Source organism: Apiospora phragmitis (assembly GCF_038363925.1).
Source record: "Apiospora phragmitis strain CBS 135458 chromosome Unknown utg000013l:1.0-2965645.0:1.0-2969333.0, whole genome shotgun sequence".
Taxonomy (NCBI): domain Eukaryota; kingdom Fungi; phylum Ascomycota; class Sordariomycetes; order Amphisphaeriales; family Apiosporaceae; genus Apiospora; species Apiospora phragmitis.
Genome location: NW_027117413.1, coordinates 772,692 through 800,482, shown reverse-complemented (window position 1 = coordinate 800,482; position 27,791 = coordinate 772,692). Strand labels below are relative to the sequence as shown.

The window sequence follows — 27,791 nt, the reverse complement described above, 5'->3', positions numbered from 1 at the left end:
AGGACGCCGCTACCGTGCGCAAGCAGCTATGGAAAACTCGGTGAGCTTCGTGGAAAAGAGCGGCAGCTACTGGTCGTTCTCAAGGCTGTCGAAGTTCAACCTAACAAACACTGATGTAAATAGTAGCGCTCCCAGGTGATAGGCACTGACCTTTAAGCTCGCTATTGGGACTCGCATGACCTTTCCACCGCGAAGAAGCCCAACCACCAAAAAGAGTGAAGGTTAACAACTGCAAGCAATAACAGCAGTTGACAGCACCTTGACTTGTTGTTGATATGTTCCTTGATTCATAAATATCTCCTGGCTCGTATATACAAGAAATAAAACAAAACAACAGGTCCTATTCAGAAAGAGGACGAGAAACGCCGCCCCAGGACAGGTATCGAGAGAAGATCCGAGAAAATATGTCGCCATCGTGCCATTAAACATTAATTCCCCAGTAGATCCACCTTGTGTTCGTTTCCCCCTCATACCTGCCTGCCCTGAAAATAAGAAGCCATCGTATATCATGTCCGCTGTGTCATTAGTAGTTCCCGCGCCGCCTCCTCGCCGAACACGTCCCGCACATCCCGTACGTGCTGCGCCGCGAGCCTGCCCGGCCGGAAGTTCTCGAACGCGAGGTTCCAGATCTGCTGAGCCTCGGCCGTCGTCGTGTTGGTCGCGCTGACGATCCCCACGTGCTGGGCCACCATGGGGTACGCACTCAGCCGCGACAGGCCGTGGTCCCAGGCGAAGTCCTTGCTGAGCATGTCGCCGCGGCCGCCGGCCTTGTCGCGCGAGCGCCGCATGAAGAAGGTCGACAGCTGCGACGCGTGCGCGCGGTTGTACACGAGCGCCTGGTTGCAGCAGCCGAACCACTCCTCGCGCACGCCCGGGAACTGCGGCACGAGCGACGCCTTGCCCGACGCGAAGAAGAGCCAGATGCAGAGCGGCACCGCGAGCCCGCACACGATCAGGATCGTCCAGCCGTCGATGTGGCGCGCGATGGAGCGGGGCAGACACCACCGCCGCCCTACGATGAGGATGACGAACAGGGGGATCGCGACCGCAAGGGATATGACGTGGGCGTTGTTCTCCTTGAAACTGGTGCCCCCAGCCCATCCGACGCTGCGGTCCTGGTTGAAGAGGCGCAGGTAGATCCAGTCGTTGACCTCGCCCGGCTGCGGGACGCGCTTGGTGGGCTTCTTGCGCGCGGGATCCTGCATCATCTCGCCGACCTTCTTCAGGTGCTTCAGCGTGCGCGCGGCCCACCCGTCGGCGAGCACGATGTCGTCCTCGAAGACGGCAATGTACGGCGCGTCGGTCGTCTCGACACAGCGGTCGATGGCGTAGCCGTAGTCGTAGAGGCTCTTGCGCTCGAGCGCGTGCTTGTTCGCGCGGTCCGACGCCAGCATTTCGAGGACCTCGAGGCGCTGATCCTTGACGAGGTCGGGCAGCGTGCCGTTGTAGTCGTAGATCTCGTCGGCGACGTCCAGGTCGATGAGCTCGCGGTAGCTCTTGTGGGCGGCGGCGGCGTCGGGCACGTCGGCGAAGAAGACCTTGAGGTGGACGGCGCGCCGCTCGACCGGCGACATGTTGGCGAGGGCGGACCCCACGGCGGCGTCGACGTACTCGCGGCGCCCCGCGGCGGACATGTTGCGGCCGACGGTGATGAAGGTCGCGCAGATGGCGGCGTTAGCGCTCGCCTTGCCAAGGAGCGGGGTGTCGGATCGGGCGGCATCGTGGAGGAAGCTCAGGGCCTCGACCTCGCGGGTCTGGGAGTAGAAGCGATCGTAGCCGTGCTCGGTGGAGAAGAAGACCGAGAGAGGGTCACGGTAGAAGAAAGTGAAGCCATAGAGAGTGTAGAGCGAAACGAGGGCGAATAGGACCAGGGCGGCGCGAATGCCTGGCTTGGTGAGGGCGTGCTCGAGGGCTGACGTCAGTTGGGAGGATTTGGCAAAAGCGCCAAAATGGCGGGAGCGAAGGATCATTACGGCTTTCGTTTGCCTATTAGGATAGGTGCATGGTGTAAGAATAGGAAACCACTCTTCTCGGAATAGAAGAATTAGGGGATAGATACTGGTAAGGTTAGCAAAGTCCAGAAAGTCAAAATAAAATTGAGACAGTCTGGTGAGAGAGAGAGGGGGGATGGATTTCTCGATCTTACGAAGGCCAACACGCGGCCTTCCCCTCGGGCATGGGATTTCGAACCTTAGCGTAGCGATTGGCTGTGGCTGCGCAGGATTGTCATCCTGCGTGGGCGCGTTCGGGAGAAATTTCCCTGATTTCCCACACAGCCTGACAGCCTATCGCATTAGACTAATCTAGACTGTCCTGCACCTGCACCCCCTGCTCCCTTGCATACACGATCTCAGGGGGGAGAAGGCTAGCATCGCATTTCTAGTAGTAAGTAGACTAGGCGGCGACGGGCAGGGCGCTTTATTGACTGGCTCTGACTGGGGGCTTATCAACCAGCATGGAGCACACCACTAGCAGACGGCTGGCAGACTGGCGCACCCAACTGATGAAGTTCAGAAAACTTCTGACTGAACGCAGCTGGGCTTGGCCCCGCCCTTTTTCAAGGAAGGGCTCAGGGGTCCTGTCATGTTCTGTAACTGTAACCTAAAGTCCCCCCACACTGGAGCTCACCGATTGTATTACGGGTATCACCTGCATAGCAGTCTAAACGACATCCCAATTCCATTCCACTCTTTTCATCAATTTTCGAAGCAACTTGTGTGTGTGTTCACTATCTGTCATCTATAAAGGTAACGCATGTGTCCCATGTGTTGTTGTTATCTTGCAAAAAAAGACGATATCCTAGGATATGGGCCATATCTCCTCCTCCGCCCGCAGTGAAATGTGACGTATCAACTCTGTTAGCTCAAATGCAAACTCCACTCAGATCCTCTTCCGAACTCCGTAGCATGAGTCTGCTGGTCATTGGCAATTGGTTCATCAGCAGTAGCGAGCCGCACGCCGCATTTGGCGAGCGAACCACTAGTCGTCGTCTTCATCCGAGTCGTCGTCTTCGGAGCCCTCGTCGTCTTCATCCTCGTCTTCTTCTTCCTCACCCTCCCTTGCTTGGAGGCCGTATGCATCGTAGTAGTCAGAGAGCTGCTTGGTTTGTGTCTTGTAGCCCATGGCGCCGAATTCTGTCTGGAGGTTCTTTACCATGATGGGCGCACAAGTGACAATGACATTGCTGGTGGCCGGGTCAAAAACTGGCAGGATGAATTGCTTGATGGCGTCCCGGATCTGGTCTTCTGTGACGTTGCGGATCTTAGCTAGTAGCTTCTGGTTGAAATCGGGCTCAAGTCCACGGACGACCCCAACCACGAAGTTTTGTGCGGCAGCTGCCCACAGTGTCGCCTGCTCATCAGCCTGAAGCGAGATAATTTGGCTGATAGCACCCTCAATCATGGGCTTCTCGAAAGGCACGGTTCCATCTGCCAGAGTACTAATCGCGTCCTTGGCCGCGGTGATGGCCTTGGCAGCGTTGGGGGAACGATAGGTCTTGAAGTGGATATAGCCACCGTCGACTTCCTTAGCAATGAAAACGCCGTACGCTAGACCGTTGCCTCTGACGGCGTTCCAGAGCGGGCCCTCCACCGTCTCGAGGTATTGTATGGCTACAAGCAAAGCGGGGACCGCGGGGTCTGACCACGACGTCAAGCCTCGAGCCGTGCTGACGGAGAAGGACGAGTCGATCGATGTCATCGGCAGCAGCACTGCACCTACGGATCCCGGCTGGCGGCCCTCCTCGTTAAGAAGGCTGTACGGTTTGACGATCGGGGTGTTGGTGAGTGGTGCTGGCTCAAGCATCTGCGTCAAAGCGTCCCAAGCCTTGACAGGCTGGGAGAGCTTCCCGTGCTCGATGTCGGCAATCACCAGAGCGCGGATGTTTGCGAACTGGAAAAGCGACTTTCGCAAGGCCTCGAACCAAGAAACGACAGTATCAGGCTCATGTTCGAGGAGCTTCTTCAGCCGGCGCAAGTAGACTGCCTTAACGAGTGCTCGCTTAGATACCAGAAGAGACGTTGGCTCGTTATGAATAGCCATCTCTACCTCGCTAGCCATGGCTCTACCATCACGCTTCTCGTAAGGAATGTCGGCTAGTTGTTTGCTGATGGTTGCTCTGAGCCGTGTGACGTCAAACACGCTGTCGAACATCAGTGTTTTCAACCAATCAATCGCCTTGCTGTAGTTCTCCGGCTCTATCTGCATCTTGATGACAACACTTTCCGTATCTCCGTAGCGATGGGCAAACTCAATCGAGTAGTCGATAGTGTCCTTCTCGAGCTCCATGACGACTTCCTCAAAGTCTACACGCTTCCCATCGCGCAGGATAGGCGTGTTGAAGAAGTAATCATTAAACAAGCTCACGAGAGGCTTGTACTTGACTGGGATGTCTGTAGTGCCCACATGCAGAACAACTTGCACGAAGTTGGTTGGCACGCTCTCGAATTGGATAAACAAGGGCTTTCCGGGCTCGGCGTTGTCAATGGCTTTCTGGGCCGCATTGTCGGCCACTCCGACCTTGCGGGCAAGTCCGGACCGTGCCGTCAAGGATTGGATGAAAGGGATGGACTCGGCCGGCGGGATAGGCCATTGTTGCAAGACAGACGCCGGAATGTCGACGTCGTTCTTCTTCTTCGCTTCCTCTACAAGGCGTTTCTTCTCTGCAAGGCCATCGGCCCCGAGTTCCTCTTTGCGTTTCTGAATTCTTGCAGTTTCATCTTCCTTCAGCTTGTCCGCAAGCTTCTGGGATGGCTTGCCCAAGACAGAGATATGAGGTGCATCGACCATCCACTTCTTCATGAACGCTCGCCATTGCTCATCTGTCCAGGCTTCGATCAAATCGTGCTCTTCCAGCGTCTTCATCTCTTGTAATGTCGAGCCATCTCTATTTCCAAAGAGGAAGTCTTGAATGATGTTGTCGGAGTAGAAGTCCTCGCGACTCTCGGCATAATACCTGATTTGCCGCTTTGAGCGCAAGATGCACTCCTTCATATAGGTCATGTCCAGAGGCTTCGAGGCTGTTTCCGCGAGAAGCGAGTGCAGACGCTTCTCCACAAACTCCAACTTCTCAGTTGCGACACCCGTTGGCTGGAACCAGATAATACTCGTCGGTCGGTGGTCTATGTAGTAGCTGATGGAACTGGCCAGTTCTTCCCCTCTCGACCATGATGTTCTCCAGGACTGAAACGGAGGAACCGCATAGGTATGTCAATAGACAGTCGAGTGCAGTGGAAGATATCAAGTCATGGAAAGGTGGACCGAAGAAAGCGATCACACAGTCACCAGAGGACTCATCCTCTTCGGGAAATTCAACGGTCTCGACGACTGTTTCCTTGATAGGAGGGGCTTGCTCGGAATCAACCCAGGGTCGCTTGAACGGCGCGTTGGGGGACGGGAAGTCGTCCTCGATAGTCGTCTCGAAGGTGTCGAGGCTTTTCAGGAGGTCGGCGTGGTCTACCTCGCCAATGATGAGAAGACATAGGTTCTTCGATGTATACATCTGCTTGTGAAACTCCCGGATTCGTTCCGGGGTGAGAACCCGCAAGGGGTCCATCATACCACCAGTCTCATACCGAAAGCCCACACCGGGAGGATATAGCAAAGCACGTGTCTTCTTGTTCATCAGCTCTCCACTGGTGTTCTGAAGGGCCTGCATCTCAGAGTAGACGACACCGGCATCATTTCCCTCACCGTCTATGTGATGAACCTCTGTAAGGCAAGCTTCGTCTTTGAGAGTTGGTCTAAGGAGATGCTCGAGATAGACAGGTAGTGTTTGAGCAAATCCCGCCCAGCCGGCAGTCTCGAGAGTATAAGCTGTATGATCAATTGCGGTCCACGCGTTAGTGTAACCGTAGGCTCTTGATGCTAGCTTATCCAGAAGACCCTTGTAAGCATAGGTCTTTGATCCCGTGAATACAAGGTGTTCCAGGGTATGAGGGGCTCCAGAGTCGTCAAAGATTTCCGTTGCGAGTGTGAAGTAGCCATAGACCTTGGGTCCAATACGGTCCACGACTACGACACGCATTCCGCTCCTCTCCGATTCGTACTGGGTGATGGTAGTTGACTTTGCATAGTCAACCCCGAAGCTTTGCAGCTTCTTGAAGCGCGGTGAGGCCATCTTGGCACGAATGAAGTGGATAGAGAGATCTTGAGATCGCCTATGTTGGAAGTCAGTATGGTATTGAACATAAAAGATGTTTCGGTTTCGAATATTGTGGGAAAGTAAGGATATCTAGATCCTGGAAGCGAGGCCTAGGGGGAGGTATAAAGGCGCAGGGTCTTCAGATAGGAAAATTGAACAATTCCACAAAATGCAAATATGGAAGCTGAGTAAGACACCACAAAGCAGATCTGATTGCGATAATGACGAGCAGTAGCTTTCCTCCTTAGAGCATATGGAAACAGTTGTTGCGATGCCATATGCAGAAAGTCCAAGTTGGCCGTCATGCTCTTGAAGTGAATACACGAAAGGCTTCAACAAAGGCCATGCATACCAGGTGTGAATGGAGTATCGATGCAGGATGACGCCCAGGGCAGCGACAAAAAAGCTGAATAGCAACGTCCTGAAATATAGCAATGGTCTCGTGCTCATGCTGCGATCATCGCTGCCCTAAAGAAAGCACCTTGTGTAGCAAAACTTAGGGGCAGGATTGCACAGAGACAACGCGACCAAAGCCTGCGACACCCAAGAACGATACCCAACTGCGACGGATTTTGTGCGACAGTCTTTGGACCGGTCGAGGAGGAGGAGATGACGTTTGTTTGGCTTGTGATAAGGGACGACTTACCGGCAGTAGCGTGGGCGTACAGCAGAAGGCCAACGAAGCCGTGGTGCTGATGCTAGAGGCCTGATCAAAGAGAAAGAAATCGTCGCAAGTTTAGGCCTGAAGTATGGATGGTTTGCGACGACTACCAGGCCATCCAGAGCAAGTGACCTCTTCGAAGTTGGTCAGAGGAGCTATATGGCTAAGGTGGTAGGTATATTGATCGAACCAGACAGCGAGCGGTGTGATTCGTAGAGAGCGATTGTTCAAGATTCACCGAGGGAACAACAAGAAATGTGAAAGGAATGTTGTGGCTCTGACTCTCCTCACATACCAAGACGGTCAAGCATAAGTCTGGAATGGGTGTTGAAGCTGATGGGGTGGATTGTACTGACACCAACGATATTAACCTTGTCAGCTTGTCGGCTCAATGTGAAGAGCTCTCACGTCCTACCTGTTCACTTCCCCTCCCCCGCACAGCGATCATCAGTGGAAGCGGCAGATAAGCGTCCGATAAGCACTAGTCAGCTCTGCCTGACGCTGATAAGCGCTAAGCGATCGGATAATTGGAGGACTGTTTGGCTGTACAGGGACCTGACACCGCCTGAAGTTATTGGCGCCAAAGCCCGGCAGCACGCTGGTCACTCCGTCATAATCGCTGAGCTGTTTGAGTTGGCACGAGCAGCCACAGTTGCAATTGCGCCCATCGCCACTGATTGCTTCCACGACGGCTACGACCATTTTGCGAATTGCGACTAGACGTTACCCCCAGGATTCTTTCTTTACCTAGCGATTAAGAAGAAAAAGAAGAGGAAGCTATAGCTTTCGCGTCCCTTAGTATACTGCGCAGTATCGCATTCAACAGCCAGCGACTGTCCCGGCTCCAGCGCCTGGCCCGATCGTATGCATCGACATGGCGACAGCTAACCCTGCCCTTGTCGGCCAAGCTCTGGTTGACTTCGCATTGCATGGAAACTTCCCGGAGGACTCCATCTCGTCAAAAAAGGTTGAGAAAGAGGACTTTGGGCCTGCTTTAGAGGCGCTTGCGGCTGCGAAGTCCAAGTTAGAGGTTCGTCATTTGTGCGCCCGGCGGTGCTGTATCGAAACCAGACTGACAAAGAGCCACTGCGATAGGATGAGGTACACACGATCAACGAAGAAACCGCCCCCGACGTGCAATCATGGGTCGCCAATGCCAAGACAGTCGAAGACGACATCAACCGATCCCGAGCGCTAGCGAGCGAGATCGTGCGACGAGCAGAGGCACCGGAGGTATCGGGGCAAACAATTAAGGAAACGGAAGAGAAGACCAAGTTCCTCCAACGTGAAGTCATCTATAACCAACAAGTGCGGGAGGCTTTGACCAGTATCAAGCATGTCAGCGGGGTACTTGACCAGGTCGAGCAAGCTCGGAATGAGCGAAGAGTATTGGACTCGCTGCGTCTTCTTGAGAGTAAGAATTCTGCCCGGCGAGTGCCTCTAGTGATGACTTTGGCTGATCAGTGAGCAGAGTCTTGGACCGCAATGGATGCAGTAAAGGTCGGCAAGTCGTGTCGGGTCATGAAGATCCTGGACATGCGCGCCTTTGAGCTCAAGTCGGCTGTGCACGAAGTCTTCGAACACGTCTGGAATTCACTCGTAACGGTCGATGTAGACGGACATAGGGTTGAAATCCATGAAAGCCGAGAAGGTGAGTACACCGGCGGCTTTCAAATTCCGGGGCAGTGCTAATATGAAACAGATGAGCAGATGACGCTTTCCGAGGCTTTCATTGGGTTACAGGCGTATAAGGAGGTCCAGCAACGAATGGCTTTGTTTTGGCACAAGGTGGATGCAGCTATTATTGCCCCACGGACAGCTACTAACCATGAGAGCCTACCGGGAATTAACGTCCAAGATGTAAGTCCGCCAGTTCATCATGGGAAATCATTGCTGACAGAGTCCAGCATGTTCTATCACTACAAGGAAACTCAGATCAAAGTATATCATCTCTGTTTTCCGATCTAGGCCTTGTGATGGGCTATTTCGCAAAATTGCTACCGGCAGAACTACTGCAAGCTCTGTCAAATGTAATGATGCCTGCTCTGGTACCGAGAATCATCAGCTCATGGCTGAATTCGGCAGTTCCCGCTACGCCGAAGGAGATGGACCAATTCCAGGAGGTAATAGCGTCAGTCAGGTCATTCTGCCAGTCATTGAAAGATTTCAAGTATAATGGGTTTGCCGAATTGCAAGATTGGGTTGACAACGCACCCCGAGTGTGGTTGGCCAAATGCAGGGAGAGCGCTCTAGACTCAGTACGAAACAAGGTGGGTCATGGCTTGGGATCACCGAAACCTGTTGAGCGTGTCGAAACCCAGACTGTGTCGCGCTCAGAGGGAAAGGAACTCGCAGCTAATGGAGCTCCCACAAACAACGAAGACGACTGGGCTGCATGGGACGACGAAGGAAACTCGACTGAAGCACCTGGAGCTGCCACCCATTCAAATACAAATCACGGCGAGCCCGATGTTCCCGAGGATGATGCAGATGCTTGGGGTTGGGGCGAAGAAGAGCCAGTGGAGGAAAAGACTACGGAGCCGGCAGGCGCAGATACCAGCGTGGATGATGACCCCGCGGACGCATGGGGATGGGGAGACGACGAGACGGTCGATCAGCCAGCAGCACCGTCGCAACCCAAAGCCGTGGAATCCACCCCTGCGAAGAACACAGAAACACGCGAGATGACACTTAAGGAGTCATATCACATATCTTCATTGCCCGAGCGCGTCCTTGATCTGATATCGACCATTCTTGAAGACGGCGCCTTATTGGTCGGGTAAGTTCTTCTTGCCAATTCGATTCGATATATCTGCTAACTTGGCAAGATCTCACAGTAGCCCTGTAGCACCTGCAGCGGCAGGCTTATTTGCTTTGCCGACTTTAGTGCTGGCGATGTTTCGTGCCGTCGCCCCATACTATTATTCGCTGGATCCAAGTGGCGGGGGCAACATGTTCCTTTACAATGACGCAACGTATCTTGCGGAGCGTCTTTCGGAGTTTGTTACCGCTTGGAAAGCACGCGATGATATAGAGCCCCGCGCTGTTACTATGCTTCGTCTTGACAATGAGATCAAGAGTCTACGCTCATTCGCTGCTCGGGCTTACGCCTCGGAGATGTCTACCCAGCGCACAATACTCCGGGATCTACTGGGCGGTGCCCAGAACTTGCTCCAGCAAGCTGCAGACACCTCGGACCTGACGGCCCAGATCGAGTCGGCGACGGGCCGTATCCGTGCCATGGCTGCCACGTGGTCTGACATCCTTTCCCGCTCTGCTTGGTGTCAAGCTGTCGGCTCCTTGGTCGATACGATCGCCACAAAGCTTGTAGTCGATGTCATGGACCTCTCCGGCATTGGGCAAGACGAGGCTTACAATATCGCGAGCATGATTGCCAAGATCACGGAGCTGGACGACCTCTTCATAGCGCCAGGCGCTGCCAAAGATGATGTCCCTGCGACTGCGCAGTACGCCGAGAACTGGCTGCGACTAAAATATCTGTCCGAGGTCTTGCAGAGCAACCTGCTGGACGTGAAATTTTTATGGTTTGAGAGCGACTTGAGCTTGTACTTTACCGTCGATGAGGTGGTGGAATTGATCGGCCTTAGCTTCGTGGATAATGCACGGACGAGGGAGGTGGTTCGGGAGATCACGGGCAACCCGCATCCCAGGGCGTAGGGTTGAAGCTGGATATATATACCATGGATAGCAATAAAGAGATAGGATTCAGAACATCTTCGTGTGAAGGACATTGGTGAGCGTCTCTATAGTTAGTAGTGACTCTGAAGAAAAGTATGTAGGATGATAAAGGGTCACCCCACATCTCCAATCCATTGGCCTGATGGTGTAGTGGAATCATGTTTGCTTTACATGCCGCAATTCTTTGTGTGTGGACGCAAAAGGTCGCGAGATCGAAACTCGCTCGGGTCATGAATTATCTTTTTGCTTGCTAACTAAGCACCTACCTAGTATTTCAATATTCTATCAGTTTGTTCACTCACTATATTGCGAGAGTGAAGATAGCTTTTGCAGTTTCTATTTTCCTTCTGCGAAATCTTAAGGCTGCACGTAACCCCGCCTAGGCCGGCGGCGCTTATCAAAAAGGAGGATGAAAAAGACGGTCAACGGGATGCGACACACATATGTCTCAAAACCAAACTACATCCAGCCTACGCGAAGAAGCAAAAAGGTGAGAACTCATATGATGAGTTCTACTATACATGATTCGGCTGGGGCTCGATCCCAGGACCTTCAGTGTGTTAGACTGACGTGATAACCAACTACACCACCAAACCTGTGATTGTTGAGAGTCCACGGCCTAGGGGGGAGTATAGTAGTCAACGTGGACCTCGTGAAGAGTTTTTTCGAGAGGTCGAACGAAGGTGGTGGGTCACGTATTGGACGGCGGCGATAGGGTTATATGGACCGTGGGCTGCTTCTCCTTGGCTTGCAAGGAAGTGGTTGGGTTGGTTACAGCTACCCCGGAGACTATGGGTGGATACATACGGAGACGACACCTTGCTGAAGTGGGAGTATACATGGGCTACTACATTATACTCATCGGTTTCAATATTGCAATCAATGAGACTTTGATGTGGGCGTTTGGGTTGGCCATGAGGAGCCAACTCTGAGTGTCGTACCATGAAAGTGATCCGACTAAGTGAAAAGAGCCTTTTCGACGCCAGCCTAATGAGATGATGCTTATCATCTCGTAATTGTCGCCGAGATCGTGCGATTGATGACCATGAGTCGATGTCGGAGTGTAAATTTGCATTCCCCAGCGAAGTGACTACCAGGTTTGGGACGGGTTTGCTCAAGACAAAATATCATACTAATAGAGTAAGCCTGAAAATTGAGCGGTCGTGTAATCTGGGCGGTGGATTATGGGATGGCAGTAATGGGATAATCGGCAATGGAATAGCTGCAAATTGGTGATAGCTGCGGACCGCGGTGCCTTGAACATAGAAGGATCGGGAGCAGCGAAGCTATAGAGTATCACTAGTGAGAAGAAACAAAAATCTAAAATGACTGGAGAGATTGCATCACAGGGTCTCTAGAATAGGCGGGATATATGTGCGTCTCGTCCTTCCAGAACACAGAGAGAGTAAGGGTACGCGAAAAAAGGGGGCCCGTAGCAGGGTTTGAAAAAGTGACCGCAGAGGGAGTTGAACCCTCTTGCCTTTAAGCATATATATAAGAATACTACCGCTAGGCTACACCGACCCGGTCAAAGGAGTCTTATGTTGTCAGGGTTTATAAAGCTGTGCTGAAAGGAAAGTGCAGGTGTCTATTGTCTTCTTCAGAGATTGGTTGTGGATGAACTCAAATATGTGTCTCCAGGCCTCAGTATGGGTTTGGGTTAGATCTCGGGTATTAATATACAGCCTCAAATTTAAATCTACGCCACCATTGTATGCTATTCTCCCACTAGCTCTTTGATTGTGTCCATCACCACTCCGATAGGGTTCTGGGTTGACATCTCTGCCTTAATCTTCAACGCCCTCAGCTTGTACTTTTGGTCTTGCAGGACATCATCGACGGCTTCCCCTATTTGACGGACAGTAGGATAGCTTGTCCGCAGGTTGAGGCCTACACCGGCCCATTCGCCCCTGGCAGCTGTCTCTGGCTTTTCTTCCGTCGTTCCTGCCATCACCAGAGGAGTTCCTTGGATTAGAGCTCGCTGAAAGCTTCCATAACCAGCAGTGGTAACGAAAACATCGCAGTAGGGTAGTATGTCATCGTACGGGATATACTCTTCCACGATGCAGTTTTCCGGAACACAAACATCGGATGGCAATGCGGCGTACTTCCTCCCTAGGGCAATAATGGTGGAAACGTCGGTCCGGTCCCTGAATGCATCCATGGTAGGGATCACCAGCTGGCTGAAGTCCATGGCCACGGTTCCTTGGCAAACAAATATGATCTTCTTGGTTTTGTGGAGGACCACTCTGTTCCACCACGCAGGCCTCACGGGCTCTTTCAGTTGACGTGTGGTAGGGTAGCCTCCAGCGAAGCGAAGAGTCTTGGGAGCATCACTCCGCTGGTACTCGACACTAGGTGTGCACATCTGCACGAAGCGGTCGGGCAGGGTGTAAAGTGCGTCTAGCAAGAAGGCGTCTGGCCTCCTGGCGCCCGCACTCAAGAGGGCCTCTGTGTATGCGGCTTGTGCTGGGGCAAAACTCCGTTTCTGAGCTTCGTTGGCTACTTTATTCCGCTGCCTGCCCTCTGGCGAGCTGTCCGGTGGCATGCCCGAGCCGAAAGGCGGATGGTCCACGCTGGTAAGGAGAATGGGGTTGAGTCCAATAACCATGAATCCTTGAGGGCGGATTCCTGGAGCTCCTAATAGGGTTGGTAATCCTCCGAAGTTCAACGTTTCTGTCATAAGGATAACAGGTCTGTTAGGATGCTTGTCGTTGAGCGTCCTCAAGACCTTCTGTATAGCTTCGTGCTGTGAAGGAAGCGACTTGCAGAAGATATGTACCAGATCGTGGATGAAACACTCCGGACCTTCAAGACGCCGCTTTCCCTCAGGCCCTGCAAATAGGGGTATATGAGTCAGCCAAATTCAACAGAATCGAATTCTTGGGGAGCGAGAGTCTGGGCTGAACGAGTGTAGACCTCATGAGAGCCGCAAAGTAAGGGATTCTGGAAAACTCACAGTCCTGATCCAAGTCCCACGATGTAAGATCATAGAAATCGCCGTACCCTTCTACTGAGACGAAGGAAGCACCAAGGGCTTCGACTTGCCGCCGATAGCCAGAGCCGGACACGAAGCAAACATCATAGCCGGTGGCGACAAGCTGTTTCGCAATGGCCATCATGGGTATAATGTGTCCCGAGACAGGCGTGCTACATATCAGCACAATCGGCTTCGCCGTGGCTGGTATGATGGCCATGGTCGATATGGGTTGTGGTGGTGTAAGTGGTGGAATGGTCACGTGACTGGCGAGTTGCGAAGTGACGAAGAGACATCCGGCCGCAGAGCAGGAGAACCAGCCCAATATATGGAAAGAAACCGGGGAGAGCTAAGATGGAGCCACTAAAAGACAATCTATATTTAACTACGGAGTAGCATGCATCCAATCTCCCCAGCCGTTTAAGCCGATCTTGCACCGAACGGGGTTTCCGAGGTCCAGCTGCCTTGAAAGTCGTATTGTGCGGGCCCAAGGATTCGTTTGAAAAGCACGAAGGGGGTACCGATTTAATTATTCATCTTTATGCGCCATATCTAATATTTTCGAGATCCTGAAATTTGAGATCTATTCTATAATATTATACGAGTTATATTCTCTAAGTAGAAATAAGTCCGGTGTTCTCAATATGTGGCAGCAATATGTATCTGCACCCACCGCAGACTTTGCAGGACATACTGATTGAATCTCCAACCTGCACGTTTGTTGGGTTCAAATAATTGATTGCAGGGTCCTGTAAGGGTTCTGTAGGGGTCCTCTAGCTTAGGGACTTTTCGGGTGGGGGTCATAACAGGCTAGTGCTTCATGTTGTTACTGATTCAGTGCCCCGACCACGGGAAACCCATCAAAAACATCAACACCAATCAGTTGTATTCAAAGGCACTTTACACTTGCCTTACTCACCAATAGTATATCGTTACAACTCCTTCCCTTCCCACAACGACCATATGAATCCCAGAAGCTTTTAGATAGTCTACTTGGCAGTTGCAGTTGTTTCTCAGCTGGTCTCCACGATGCGGCGCACCATGCTTGCCGCGCGATGAAGGTCACGCACGAAAGCAGCAGTCCGTTCCTGCGAGCCACCGGTAAGAGATACACGGATCCTGTTGTTATGGTCAGCATGGAAATCTACCCAACTCCATCTCGGGGTCTACTCACTGTTTCTTGTCCGGTATAATGAAGGGCCAGAACCCATCTGTATCGCCTAGCAGGTGCACAAAGTCCTCCACGATAATCTCCGACTTGTCGGACTCCAACAGGTTGACCTGGGCAAAGATGGGAGGGTCCGGCCTACCGAAGAACACATGCTCGCCCAAGAAGCGCGGCAACGGTGTGTCGGCCGGCCAGAGGGAGATCAGCGCCTCGAAGACGCGCAGATAGCTACGTCCACTGAGCATGGTTTCCATGCCGGCTTTAATCTGTTTGGTTGCTCCCAACAGAAGCGCTCTCAAGCCTGAAAGATCACTATAATCATCGCAGGCTTTCGTCGCTGTATCGCAAAACGCGTTCACAGCTGGTGAGGCCCTCTGCACAGCATCAGACCGACCCATATGGAAATGAGCGGAGCTTGTCGGCTCCCAAGAATTCATGTTCCGCCCGAAGAATAGGCGCACGGCAAGCTGGAAAGTCAAGTCGATGACACCCTTGGCAGGCGTCCTGGACTGTACGAGGAAGTCGGTGCCGAATTCATCCAGTGGTTCTCGGACATACGTGGACGCAGAGGTCTTCTCGAGGAATTGTTTCCGGAGACCTTCATTGTGATTGTCGATCTCAGGTGTTGTCTGCAACACCAACTCATCCAGCTCTACACCGTCCAGGTTCGCCTTAGGCGTAACGGTGTAAACTGAGTGCTTTCCTAGGGCGGTTCCTACCCATTCCAGAAGCCGAGCCGGGGTGGTGCCGTCGATGGTTCCATGTTCTTGGATCTGACCGGATCGACCATTTGCGCTCACGTAGAATTGAAGGGCTTTATCAAACCAGCGATTCGAGCCGTCGCCGATAAAGCCATCCCTTGCAACTTCATCGGGAGTCTCCGGGCATCCACTGTCCAAGCAGAGAACGAACATGGCCGAGTCAATGACATGGAAGTACTGGGCGTTGCCAGCACTCATATCGACGAGGTTCTCTCTGATCTGTATTAAAACACATTAGTCCAAAGCACCATAAGGTATAGTTGATAGCAACGACTTAACTTGGCCCAAGAATCTCTGTTGTCAGTCGTCAACATACCCGACCAGATATCATCTCCCTCCACCCGGTTGACGATGGCATCGAAAGTCATTTGCAGCTGTTGGAATGTCACGTCTTGTCCATCTCTATCTTGAAGCAAGACCTTGAAGACGTGACATTTCCTCAAAACGGCAATATGATCGTGCACGATCTGGTCATCTTGACTGTAACTCATCATCTTATCGCACTTGACCTGCGGCACACGCGTCGAGTTCAATAGCCATTTCCAGCCCCACGTGCATTCGGGACTGCCGCCAATATCTAGCGGCTCGACTTGAATGATCGAAGTGACGAAGCGATAATGGCGGCACGTTCTGCCTGCGAGTGTCGCACTTTCGTCTCGCGATGTGCACCCATGATGCTTGAACCGAGGGCAATTGATGCTCTGCTGCTGAGGAAGCGGCCGTTCGTGACCACGTCGGTAAACCAGCCATTACTCTTGTCGAGTGCGTTGGCTTCATACAAGTCTTCGAGTACCCGGCGTGCTGTACCCTCAGGGGCTCGCATCGCTTCAATTTCTCCACGGATCGACTCAAGCTGCTCGACGCTGAACATGTGTTCATTTGCTTCAAGCCAGAAGTCCAATGCATCATCCAAGTCCGGCAGTGACTGAGCCGGCAAGATCTTGTGATGCTTGCAGCAGTCCCAGCCATGAAATGATGCAGTAACGTCATTTCCCTGAGACGTCAAATTAGACAATTCTTCCGACTGCGGCTCTGTCTGCCTGCCACCACTCTCGTCTCGCAATTCCTCTAGTCCAGCTGCTACCGCTGCGACATCATCCACCTTGCAACTGAGCGCCATCCTTGACACTATGAGCGTCGCAAGGGCGATGATACTGGGTGCACTGCTTCTGCTTGTCCGACGTGTTGGCCATCGCCGTCTCGCCATGTCGTCTCTTGCTAGGGACATGGTCGAAGATATGGTCGCCTAGTGCCTCGGGACCCATGGCCTCTCCATTGAGTCGCGATTGAATGGCATGAGGCATTGCCTGGCTTCGTCGATGCGGGCTTGGGGTGTCATGGCGTATGTGAGCGTCTCCATGACCTCATCGAACGACACTGACCCGACAATACGCACGAACTCGCTGTTCTGGCTAAGAGCTTCAGAAACCAGTCCAGAACCTTCGACAGCTCCGACATTGACGGTAGTGTAGTGGGTGATACCTCGCGAGTATCGGCCTTGGGCATGAGCGAACGCATCCAGGAATGCATTGCCCGCAGCGTAGTTGCTCTGGGAGCTCGAGCCAAATATGCTGGCCACGGACGAGAGCGAGATGAAGAAGTCTGCCGTTTCTGCAGAACAGAAAGCGCGGTGCATGTTAATCGTCCCCTGGACTTTGGGCTTTATCGCGATCGTCCAATCCTTGTGCTCCATGTACTCCAAGGGATGGTCGGCAAGCACCGTTGCGCTCTGCACAATACCCCGGACGGGAGGCAGCTTGGCTATCTCCTCGGAAGCGGCGCGTGTACTATTCGCATCGTTGATGTCGCATTTCACGATGTGAAGAGTACCGCAAAGCTTGCTGATTGCCTCCTCCAAGGGCGCGCGTTGCTCGGCGTCAAGGTTGCGACGGGTCAATGCTACCACGTGGCCGGCTCCCTTTTCTGCGAATAGACACCCGATCCTCTGGCCCAATCTCCGAGCACACCGCCGACAACATATGTCCCATCCTGCTTCAGCCGCAGCGGGATGGCTCTCGGTTTGGTGGCCTGGACAAGAGTTTCATCATCAGCAGTCAAGACCACTTTCCCGATGTGCTTCCTGGGAGCCACAAGACGGAATGTTTCTTCGATATCAGCCATAGAATAGTTCGTCACGAGCTGGACAGGCTTCAGTAAGCCCTGGTCAATCTTGGCGAGAACCTCTTCCAATCCGCGGGTCACGTATCCAGGGCGTTTTTGGTACATGAGTGACGGATCCACAGAAGCAAATGTCACCTGCTTTCCGAAGTTTGCCATACTGAGCTGGCTGCGCCCGTTGATGTCGGATTTTCCAATCTCTAGGAACGTACCAAACTGGGCGACGCAGTCCCAGCTGTCTACAAGCAGCTGACCTGAGAGCGAATTGAGGACAACATCGATACCCTTGCCTTCAGTCGAAGCGAGAATGCGTCTCTTGAAGTTCCGGTATGGAAAGATATGGGTCTCAGGTATGCCATACTGCTCTGTGAGCAGCTTCTTCTTGTCGGCGCTGCTTACCGTGGCAAAGATCTAAGCTCCGATGAGCTTTGCCAGCTCGATAGCTGCTTGACCCACAGCCCCCGCAGCTGCATGTATCAAAATGCTCTGGCCCTTCTCCATTCGAGCTGCTTGGGTCAGACAGTAATAGGCAGTGTAATACGCCCAGGGGATCGTGGCCGCCTCGGAAAACGAGATGGAATCTGGGATGACCACGGCACCATTGCTGTCAATGCGCACCAGGTTGCCAAAAGGAGCCACCATAAGTCCGATGACCCTGTCGCCAGTCTTCCAGGATTGGACATTGGCTCCCACTGCTGTGGCTACACCAGCCACCTCGCCAAGCATTGCTGTCCCTGGCGCTGATCGACCCAAAGCGACAGAGACGTCCTTCTGGTCCAGACCATGCGCTCGGGCTTGGATCTCGATCTGATCAGGGCCAAGCTCCTCTAACATCTTGTCGTTGTCCACGAAGCTGATCGTGTTCAGCAGACCCGGAACGCGCACGTTTAGCATCAGTGGTCTGTCGTTATTCAAGTAAAGAGTTGGCTCTGATTGGTCCTGCACCGGGCTTAGGCTGTCGAGATACGCGGAAAGACGATCGTCTGGGATGACTCTGGGAATGGCCAACTTGCCGTCTCGAATGACGTACTCAAGATCTTCTGCTCTTGCGGAACCTAGACCAGACCAGAAGGTCGAAGCAGCGATGTCCGTCAGAGTCTTGATGATTTGCTCCTGGCCTTCATTACCAGTAGGCTCAATCTGATCTTGGATATCGACCGTAATCAATCGGAGACTAGGGTTCTCACGTCGCATCACCCTAGCCATGCCATTGACCATGTTGGCCATCGCCGCGCTCTCGCCCGATGGCGGCGAAGTCTGGAAACTGGCCCAGAGGATATCTTTTCCTTGAAGCATAAGCTGTTTGAAACTCTCGTAGATCTCCGGGGTGGGATCCAGCAGCAGGGGATGCTCGGCAGATTCGATGACAATGGTAAGCCCATCAAAGTTGGCTGCGTCGGTGGCGGTCCAAGGCTCCTTGGTACAATTGGCCCCCAAACCGGTGAAGGCATCGTTTATCTTGCCACTGATGGCAGATTGGAAGGCATCGGGATGGCCGGAGTGGATTTTCACAACCAACTTCGTTTCTTGGCCGTCTGCTTCACCCGAAGAACTTGCTACCCGTGCCAAGATCATGCTGCTGAGGTCGTTGCACTGACCCGTTTGTGCTGGAATGGCCAGATCAGCGCCAGTGAAGCCATGCTTCTTCAGACGCGCGTCCCACTCTGAGACAGTGAGAAGGGGACCGTCTTTGCGCCCATCTTCAGATACCCACCAGCTCGCCAATGTACCAAAGACGGCGTTGTGTGCCGCGGCAGGTGCTGTCAGCTCCAGCAGAACCAGTCGACCGCCTGGACTCAGCAGCTTCCTCACGTTCGCCATCGTGTCATCAATACGGGGCGTAGCATGCAGCTCCAATGAGGCAACAATGACATCAAAGCTGTGTGCTGTATAACCCTGGGCGAGAAGATCGCGTGAGACATGCAGTGTCTTGAACTTCATCTGGCTTTCCCACTTGCCAAACTTACTGCGCGTGCGTTCGAATGAGCCAGACGAGGCGCTGGTGTAGGTGTACTCGTCTACGAGTAGACGTCCGCCGCGGTCCACGCTTTCCAACACCGGCATAGTTGCGCCTCCGGTTCCCGCATAGATCTCAAGGAACTTCATGTATGGGCTCTTGTGAATCAGAGTCTGCATGTACTCAGCCATCTGGGCATAATGGCGTCTGAACAGGCTGTGCTCGGAATAAAGACGTCTCAGAAGGTCATCCTGGGCCATGAGCTCTACGGCGCTCACTTTGCCAGCGAAAAGGTCTAGGTACTGTGGCCCAAGGCGATGTAAAGCGACGCCGACGATATCCGATTCGTCGGCTTGCTCTATAAACTTATTCTCATCTTCGAGGGTGACGCCTTCCAGTAACTGCGCCCCTTCAGACTGGTTCCACTTCAACATCCAACTTAATAGTTGAGATAGGTGGGGGCTGCAAGCTGAAGATATGTCCTGTTCTTGAAGGACCCGAACTGTCCGCCGGATGAATATACTAGCGACTATCTCATTCAGACAGAGGTTCGACTCGATCGATGATTCTGGCTTCTCCGCAAGAGCGCCGGCATCTAAGAGATCCTGTCGGGAAAGATTTTCCATAAAGTCGTTCTGCGTCATGGAGTCGACTTCAGGCTTCCACTCTACGCGGTAGGTCATTTTCCTGGGAGCGGTGTCGCCCGAACCTCCGTCACCGACGGCTTGAGGACGGAGCTTGCTGGCCGTCATCACTGGGCGGAAGGTGCCGTCACTGCGCTTTTGGTAGGCGCAGAAATCGGCAGTTCCTTCGCGACGACTCTCCGGGCAGAAGCCGGAAGCTACGATGATGTCGGTGCCAGGTGTTTCGTCCATGTGAACAGCAATGGACAACTCAGCGAGCGAAACCGGCATGATGGGCGCCATGATGCACTCTCGATGGAACATCACAGCCACCAGCTGGATGATGGAGTCAAATTTCGTGGGGTGAATCGTGTGCGGCTGCTGATATTGACCTGGCATCCGTTACACAACATCTTCAATGACAACCTTGGCGAAGGACTGGCACTTGGTGACATGGACCGCTTTTAGACCCTGGAAGCTGGGCCCGTAAGTGTTACCAATTTTGGCCAGGCCGTGATATACTTCTGTCGCATCGAGGGCCACGTCACATTGGGTCTGGTACTGCTCGAGCACCTCGGCGGCAGATGAGTCCGTGAGATGACCGAGGCCGCCGTCCTCAGCATCGAAAATCTCGGCGGCCTCTGGCCGAGCCCCCTCAGCATCGCAATCCCAAGAAGTCATGCCAGTAAAATGTTCTGACCAGGATTCACTCTGGGGGTCGTAAGAGAGAACCCGGAAGTCCTCCCAAAGAGCTTCCAACGTATTGTCACGAAGGGCTGATGATCAACTGCAGCTCCACATCGCGACTGCCTTTCGATTGCTCGTCAGGTACCACCACGGCCTTCGTGAATCTCACGTTGCGGAAGTTGATGTTCTTGAGCTGGCCCGGCGTCTTGCGGGGAACTGTTGACATCGAAGAGCCCCAGCAGGTCGTGGCGCGGGAAAGGACGGAAGCGGTAGTTTTTACTCAAGCGTGACTCATGCCAGTAGGTGTTACTGTGGTCCCAGGAATAGATTGGAAGGTTGCCGACAACGCGCCGGGAAGAGGTCATGTTTGACTCTATCTCACCCATGTTCGTCACCGCATTGAGGCTTAATGAGCCGCCGAATTCGAAGTTTTAACGGGGAGTCGACACTCACGATTTACCAACTATAGGCCATTGCCCGAGCATTGTTTTCTACGCTCTTTTCGTGGTCGCAGCCATCTACTTCATCCTCATCGGATTTACGCTACCGGAGACTGCAAGAAATGTTGTTAAAGATGGCTCGGAGCCTCCACCAAGGATCACAAAGCTCTGGTGGACTAGTGAGAAAGTACGGTGTCGATACACCGGAAGCCTTGGTCCATGCCGAGGAAAAGCCAAGAGCTATGGCCAGATGGAGACCCATCATGTTGCTTCGGTCTCTGCGCATAATATTTTATGCAGATTCAGCGGCCGTGTTGTGGATGATTGCAACTTCTTATTGTGTTTACTATACGTTTCAAGTCGCCATACCGGTCATCTACCACGACGTCTACGGATACAATGATCTTGAGGTCGGTCTGACTTTCCTACCTGGTCTTGTGGGTATGACTATTGGTGGCATCATAGCAGGCAAGTTGCTTGATCGAAACTTCGCGGTAGTTGCTCGAAAGAACAGCTTCCTCATCGATCGCAAAAAGGCCCAGGAAATGAAGGATTTTCCCTTGAGACTGCCAGGTACCGGTGTATATGACCTTTCGCAGCTCTAGAGGTGGCCTTGGTAGCTGGATACGGCTGGGCTGTAGTCCAGCGTGTCCACCCCCGCCGGGTTACTCATCATGCAGTTCTTCATTTGCGCCTCCTCCACCTTGTTAAGTCATACAGCTAGCGCCTTGCTTGTTGATATCTTCCCTACCCAGTCGAGTTCATCCTATGCTGCTGGACAACTCATGCGTTGCGGGCTGAGCGCTGCCTCGGCGGCCATATTGGAGCCCTTAGTTGCGGCCGTTGGCAGGGGTTGGTACTTTACTATATTCGCTGCTTTCACCGCAGGGAGTGCCGTCACTTGCGTACTCTTGACTCAGACGAAGGGAATGGCTTGGAGGCAGCGACGACATGCTACTCAATGATTTATATTGGCCTATGTAGGGTTGGTATCAAATCAGTCAAGCCCTTCGAGTATACCTCTCTATGCCGTGGGTTTGACCTATCTGACCTTGAATGAGCCCATAATTTGCTCCTTGCTGCACGATGGCTTTCATTAGATTTTCCGCCAATGTCAGTTCTCTGTAACTTGTAATATCATTCGAGAAAGAAACGAGTTGAAGATTGCCAGGAACAACGACAGCATTAGTAATGCTGCATTACTGCAGTTTTGCACAAGGATTTATGGGTTATGCATTCACAATCTGACAGACGTTTGGGCAACGACACATGAGTGGTCTTTGTGCAACTATTATGCAACTTATTAGCAAGAAGTAGGTCAAGTACATAAAGACCTAGAGGATTGGGTTAAACCCTTTCCATGACCAAATGCAAAGATACGTCATCAATGTTGTATCGAACATAACGTTTTATCCCCATCGCGCTCAAATTAGTCCATGATCACGCCAGCAATGTCACTTAAGACGGTCTTGATCACGGGGTGTGGACCGCGCGGCATCGGCACGGCGCTAGCCTCCGAGTTCCACCTGCGCGGCCACCGGGTTATTGCCTCCGGCTTGTCCGAGGCCCTGCTGGAACCACTGCGGGAATTGGGGCTAGAGACCGTGGTCATGGATGTAACGTCCGAGTTCTCCATTCGTGACGCGGTTGTCTCCAAAGTTACAGGGGGCAAGCTGGACATCTTGATCAACAACGCGGGGCTCCTGCACATCATGCCCTTCGCCGACACCGACCCCGCCGACGCGCGCCGCGTCTTCGACGTCAACGTCCTCGGCACCATCTCCGTGACGCACGCCTTCCTTTCCGTACTCATCGCTTCCGCGTCCTCCTCTGACGGCGGCGACGACTCGATCGTGGCCAACCTGGGCAGCATCAACACGATCCTTCACCCGCCCTTCGTCTCGGTCTACAGCGCGGCCAAGGCCGCGGTCGAGACCCTTTCGTCGAGCATGCGCACCGAGCTGGCGCCGCTCGGCGTGCGCGTCGTCGTGTTGAAGACGGGCTGCGTGCGGACGGACCTGTTCGCCAACGCGGCGCCCACGCCGCTGCCCGCGGGCAGCTGGTACGCGTCGCTGCGCGAGTTCCTCGAGCAGCGCCAGCTCGCGTGGGCGCCGTTCGCCTACACGGAGCCCAATTTCTACGCGCGCGGGGTCGTGGTGGGGCTGCTGCGGCCGTCGGTGAGGGCGGTGGTGTGGCGCGGGGCCGGGACGTTAGGGGTGTGGTTGTTGAATTGGCTGCCGGAGACTACCATGGTGAGTGTTGTGTTTCCTTCCTTCATTCCTTCACAAAGGAATCACTTGGACCGTGCCAGACACGTATACTCATGATTAAGCAGGACTGGTTATACAGCACGAAGATGACGGGAGTTGCCAAGGCTAGACAAGCCTCGAAGATGGCATGAGACCGCGGATAGGGGAGTGAACTCAATGTAGTCAATATAGTGAACTTTGGAAGTGGGCTGTACGTTAGGAGCACCCTCTCTTCGACGCCGCTCTTGCCAGGGGCAATTTCAGTGTATGAGTGACAATTGATCAGGATTTCAGTCTAGTATTTCCACGTTGGGCTAAGATACTGTCCAAAACTGCTGACCGCGCCCTTAGTCAACCCCTGTTTAAACAAAATTCAGCTTATTCCGACGAAAGTCACCCGCCATTAACTACTCCATTGCCGCTTTATTCTATTGCCTGCCACCAGCTCCATCGATGGGCTACTTCATTCCCGGTTATCCCACCTCCCACCCCGAAATAAGGTCACATGGATAGAAATCTCCGTTTACTATGAGCATTGCAATCAGGCATCATAGGAAGGGGGTAGCGATTTTAAATGCGCCCCTATCAGACTCCTCTAGCTTGGACATCATGTACCTCTTGATACGTTCTGGTCCCGTATGGGTAACACCCAGCAGTAACTCGAGCAGATTGGCCGGAAGTCCGAAGGCCTGAAAGCACATCATATTATTGCAGAAGCTAGTGTCTTTAGGCTGGTCACCCGCCATGCTAGTTTTGGGCTCTTCCTCCGATCAGCAGCTTACGTATGACTATAGTCTCCATGCCACCAACCACCGATCCCCCGCGTACGGTGGGACCAGACGGCGCCAAAGTGGAGGAACAGCTCCGTGCTACTACACGACTAGCGAGATATCATACAGTTGGAGTAGGAAAACGAGTGATAGAAACAAGAACTTGGGCTTTGAACTCGGTTTCTGCCTCCGGGGAGTGGGGATTCTCACCGAGGCGGAGGGGGTTCGACCTAGGGGCGTGTCGAGTTTCCAGTACAGAAGCCGGAGAACTGGAACTGAGAGTAACTAAAAACCAAAGTTGTGGTTACGCCTGTAACAATCACGAGAGTGAGTAGCTCATTGACCGATGTTATGACTGTCACACCAAATACGTGTGGTATTGTAGCATAGAAAACTCGTTCTTGTGGTGAACAACGACCTCCTGCTATATTCTACTACGATGGGGAATACATGGGGGTGAAGTCAGACCTTCAGACTGTAAACTGGTCGTAAAGGGTCTTGCTGGAGGCCGACGGCTGCGTTCAAAGGGTAGCTTCCCGTAAATGTAACATTCCCTGGGGACCTGACCCCCAGATAGAGCAAAAGCGTGCTATGTGGGGGCTCCTTGACTGTGTCCGAGTCTTAGAACTGATAGCAGGTTCTCCAACATAAGCCTACCTTCTGTCCGAGGTGGTTGGTTTACTCGATACGGGATTGGAGCTGGATCAGCGTTTCCTAACAACCTTCTAGTCGGCTATGATCTTGTGAAGCCCCCAAGGTGGTCTCCGTGCCGTGATCCAAGCGAATGTATGAGCTGAAATAGCTCACTTGACTCGCATCTTCCGTCCACTTAAGTATATTAACAAGCACATATTGCGTCGAACCTGTATCATGACTGCGTAGCTGTGCATTGAACAGGAGCTGTAGACTGTTGGACCGAGGGTTACACATCCCCGTGAGGTATGTTACCCCACCGATTGGTCCGAACGGGCCCTGATCTTATCACCTTCCGGAAATAGTAAGAAGGCCGTGGTAGTCACGGTGTCGCTTTGCTGAAGCGACTGAGCATCGCCGTTGGATTGATGGTCGATGGAGTTCCATGTGTCTGTTGTTTGGCTCAGGTGTCCGTTTCATAGAGGCCGGTGTCGGAAATATGACGAAAAGGTTCGGTTCCCCTCATGGTGTGCGTTATGTTATTATCCTCGCGGCTGGCCAAAGGGCGAGGGCCGCGCCTGCCGGAGAGGCATAATTGCGACCTTTCCCTGGAGGACATAGAGTACTTGGCGGAATGGAAATGCCCACACGTGATGCAGCAATGCCCGTATCGGCAGGTATGACGGCGGCACGGGTTCATTAATCATTGAACGCTCTAGCAGGTGGAGTGGTGCACATCATCCACTAACCCATCGCCTAATAATTCGCTGCTTGGCGGCATTTTAATCGCAAGGGCTCTGAAAAGTCCCCCGCATCTTGCAAGCAAACGCCCAACTCAAGTCAAATTGCTTGTGCGGAAGGGAGTTGCTTGATCTGTTATTGGGCCAGCCAGAATGTAATTTCGTCGGCTCCGGATGAGTGGGAGATGCAAGTCATCATGCGTCCCTCGAACTATTGGTCTGTGAAATGGGCCGATGTTTCCCAGCTTTCTGCTATGAATGGAAAGTGGCAGTACCTACCCAACATCCTCTGGATGCGGGATTCAGCCCATCCCCGTTCTATCTCCTGCAATACTGGAACAACAACTTGGAAACCTGAATACCGCCAGCTCCTTTCGTGGGGGTCGAGCCTATCATGAATTCATGTAACCTCATGGTTGGGTAAGAAACTCGATATTGACGAGTTTAGGACACTGCCTACCTAGTCGCGTGACTTTATTCTTACCTGATCCTGCCGGAAGAGTCGAAGACTTCAGCTTGGTTAGTCTGACCCCCACCATGAATGACTACCCCCCACCTTTGTTACAGTACGCTGAAAGCATGCGGAAATGAAAAAACGGGTACATTTTTGGACACACAACTCATAATCCTTGAAGCACATCCATCCTATCTGCCGATGTCAACGGTGTCCTGACCAGCAACACAGTAAGGTTAGGTTATCTGATACATGAGCCTTGCGGAAAAATATGGCCTCATTCTTGCCCGGATGAGTTTCGCCCGAAATGCAAAGCCATATCTAGTGGATCAGAGCATGGTCTCTTTCCCGAGGTACGCAATTGGGCAACGACGCCTTTTGTCAGCCAGTCTGTAGAACCAGAGCCAATGCCAACTTTGAGGCTACGGCTCTACGAAATGACTGGCTCTACCAAACCAGCGGTCAGGAGTTTCTCGGGGACACGTGGTCCGATGAATCCTGCCACGTCCTTCTGCTTCGAGGCCTCAAATCCAACTTCGCATATCATGGCCGATGAGGCTATGATGCTAAATTAGTCACTAGCCAGCGGAAGATGGCCCAGAGCGGATTCGAATTTGGGGGTCAACTCCAACCAGAAAAGCAGCATCATATCATGAGTAAGGGGGAGCATCATGCAGAGGCCTGACAAGCGCCCGAGACGACAGAAAGATCATTCGCATCACGAGGCGGGTCAGCATCATGGTCGGGCAGCTTACATCGCCCAGAATCATCATCCACGAAGAAGCGCCCGACAGTTTACGACCATTGAAAGATCAAGGCTCTCATAGGAGGAGGGGTCTGGAAGGGGTCGATATGCATGACCCCCACGATTTTCCTCCTTACATGCGACCACTTCTCTATGGGGCTGCAAGGTACAGCCTCCGGTACGAGGTACAGAAGTACAGGGGAGGTTCGATACAGGGGCCTCCAGAGGGTACTGGCCGGGATGGATGCTAAATGCTTGGCGTGGGTAGCATCTGTCCTCACCTCTGGGTGGGTTGGGGTTCTAACAACTTCAAGTCACGTAGAACGGCTACGATGCCTAGAACAGGGTTAGGTCTTCAGTCAGACACGACCGACCTCGGGCGAATAACGGCGATTTCAACCCCTCCTGCATGGCTAAGTGCTTACGTCTCACATTTTCCCAGAGGTATATGCGGCTAACATATCGTCGGAAGAGTGTTTTGGCGGGCGAGAGATCAAGTCAATCGCCCACCATGTGGACAAGCTGGAGCCGCACTGGAGCCGCACACGCTTTCACCCCGCTCACCCACCAATTCCATCAGAGATCGCCCTTCGCACCAAATCCAACATAGAAACCTCCCCCGAATTCATGTTAGGTATTGACATTGACTCGACCAATACCTGGCCACCATCATGTTCGTGCCCTCATGACCATGTACCTAGATAGGTGAATCTATGATCTGGAGTACACTTCATGTAGGTGTCATCTAACATGGGCCTTGGCTTAAATGCCGTCTGAAAAGCTAGAGGAAGGTTGCACAGCCTAGGGCCAACGCATCCCGCGTGCGCGCGTGGGACACAGTACCATACCGAAGGAACCGTTCCTTCCACTGCTTCCAGTCCCGGGGCTCTGGCCGCCGCCCTGGCTCCCATTTGATTTGACTGATTGAACTCGTCCCACCTTCGGCACACACCAACTTTTGCTAGTA

General features: G+C 53.0%; 9 protein-coding genes across 9 annotated transcripts; 3 read left to right on the top strand and 6 right to left on the bottom strand.

Moving 5' to 3' along the window:
• Nucleotides 1–506: 506 nt before the first annotated feature.
• PG994_013987 (uncharacterized protein) lies at nt 507–1,970 on the bottom strand (the record flags this gene model as incomplete). Its single annotated transcript, XM_066865396.1, has 1 exon — nt 507–1,970. The coding sequence occupies one exon, from the start codon at nt 1,968–1,970 to the stop codon at nt 507–509; it is 1,464 nt and encodes a 487-aa protein (XP_066708525.1).
• Nucleotides 1,971–2,979: 1,009 nt separating this feature from the next.
• Nucleotides 2,980–6,118, bottom strand: PG994_013986 (zinc metalloprotease- variant; the record flags this gene model as incomplete). The annotated part of the gene is made up of 2 exons (XM_066865395.1): nt 2,980–5,088; nt 5,183–6,118. 2 exons carry the CDS (start codon nt 6,116–6,118, stop codon nt 2,980–2,982), a joined length of 3,045 nt encoding a protein of 1,014 aa, XP_066708524.1.
• A 1,559-nt stretch (nt 6,119–7,677) lies between these two features.
• PG994_013985 (uncharacterized protein) lies at nt 7,678–10,481 on the top strand (the record flags this gene model as incomplete). Its single annotated transcript, XM_066865394.1, has 6 exons — nt 7,678–7,833; nt 7,899–8,217; nt 8,275–8,454; nt 8,506–8,663; nt 8,711–9,582; nt 9,632–10,481. 6 exons carry the CDS (start codon nt 7,678–7,680, stop codon nt 10,479–10,481), a joined length of 2,535 nt encoding a protein of 844 aa, XP_066708523.1.
• Nucleotides 10,482–12,219: 1,738 nt separating this feature from the next.
• On the bottom strand, nt 12,220–13,699 carry PG994_013984 (UDP-glucuronosyltransferase 2A3; the record flags this gene model as incomplete). Its single annotated transcript, XM_066865393.1, has 2 exons — nt 12,220–13,337; nt 13,462–13,699. 2 exons carry the CDS (start codon nt 13,697–13,699, stop codon nt 12,220–12,222), a joined length of 1,356 nt encoding a protein of 451 aa, XP_066708522.1.
• A 793-nt stretch (nt 13,700–14,492) lies between these two features.
• Nucleotides 14,493–15,902, bottom strand: PG994_013983 (uncharacterized protein; the record flags this gene model as incomplete). The annotated part of the gene is made up of 3 exons (XM_066865392.1): nt 14,493–14,598; nt 14,654–15,627; nt 15,750–15,902. 3 exons carry the CDS (start codon nt 15,900–15,902, stop codon nt 14,493–14,495), a joined length of 1,233 nt encoding a protein of 410 aa, XP_066708521.1.
• Nucleotides 15,903–15,985: 83 nt separating this feature from the next.
• PG994_013982 (polyketide synthase) lies at nt 15,986–20,397 on the bottom strand (the record flags this gene model as incomplete). The annotated part of the gene is made up of 5 exons (XM_066865391.1): nt 15,986–16,517; nt 16,564–16,734; nt 16,791–17,331; nt 17,376–17,937; nt 17,983–20,397. The coding sequence occupies 5 exons, from the start codon at nt 20,395–20,397 to the stop codon at nt 15,986–15,988; spliced, it is 4,221 nt and encodes a 1,406-aa protein (XP_066708520.1).
• A 111-nt stretch (nt 20,398–20,508) lies between these two features.
• Nucleotides 20,509–21,158, bottom strand: PG994_013981 (Polyketide synthase; the record flags this gene model as incomplete). The annotated part of the gene is made up of 2 exons (XM_066865390.1): nt 20,509–20,882; nt 20,939–21,158. The coding sequence occupies 2 exons, from the start codon at nt 21,156–21,158 to the stop codon at nt 20,509–20,511; spliced, it is 594 nt and encodes a 197-aa protein (XP_066708519.1).
• Nucleotides 21,159–21,367: 209 nt separating this feature from the next.
• PG994_013980 (uncharacterized protein) lies at nt 21,368–21,838 on the top strand (the record flags this gene model as incomplete). The annotated part of the gene is made up of 1 exon (XM_066865389.1): nt 21,368–21,838. The coding sequence occupies one exon, from the start codon at nt 21,368–21,370 to the stop codon at nt 21,836–21,838; it is 471 nt and encodes a 156-aa protein (XP_066708518.1).
• An 846-nt stretch (nt 21,839–22,684) lies between these two features.
• Nucleotides 22,685–23,560, top strand: PG994_013979 (short-chain dehydrogenase/reductase; the record flags this gene model as incomplete). Its single annotated transcript, XM_066865388.1, has 1 exon — nt 22,685–23,560. The coding sequence occupies one exon, from the start codon at nt 22,685–22,687 to the stop codon at nt 23,558–23,560; it is 876 nt and encodes a 291-aa protein (XP_066708517.1).
• Between the last annotated feature and the right edge of the window lie 4,231 nt (nt 23,561–27,791).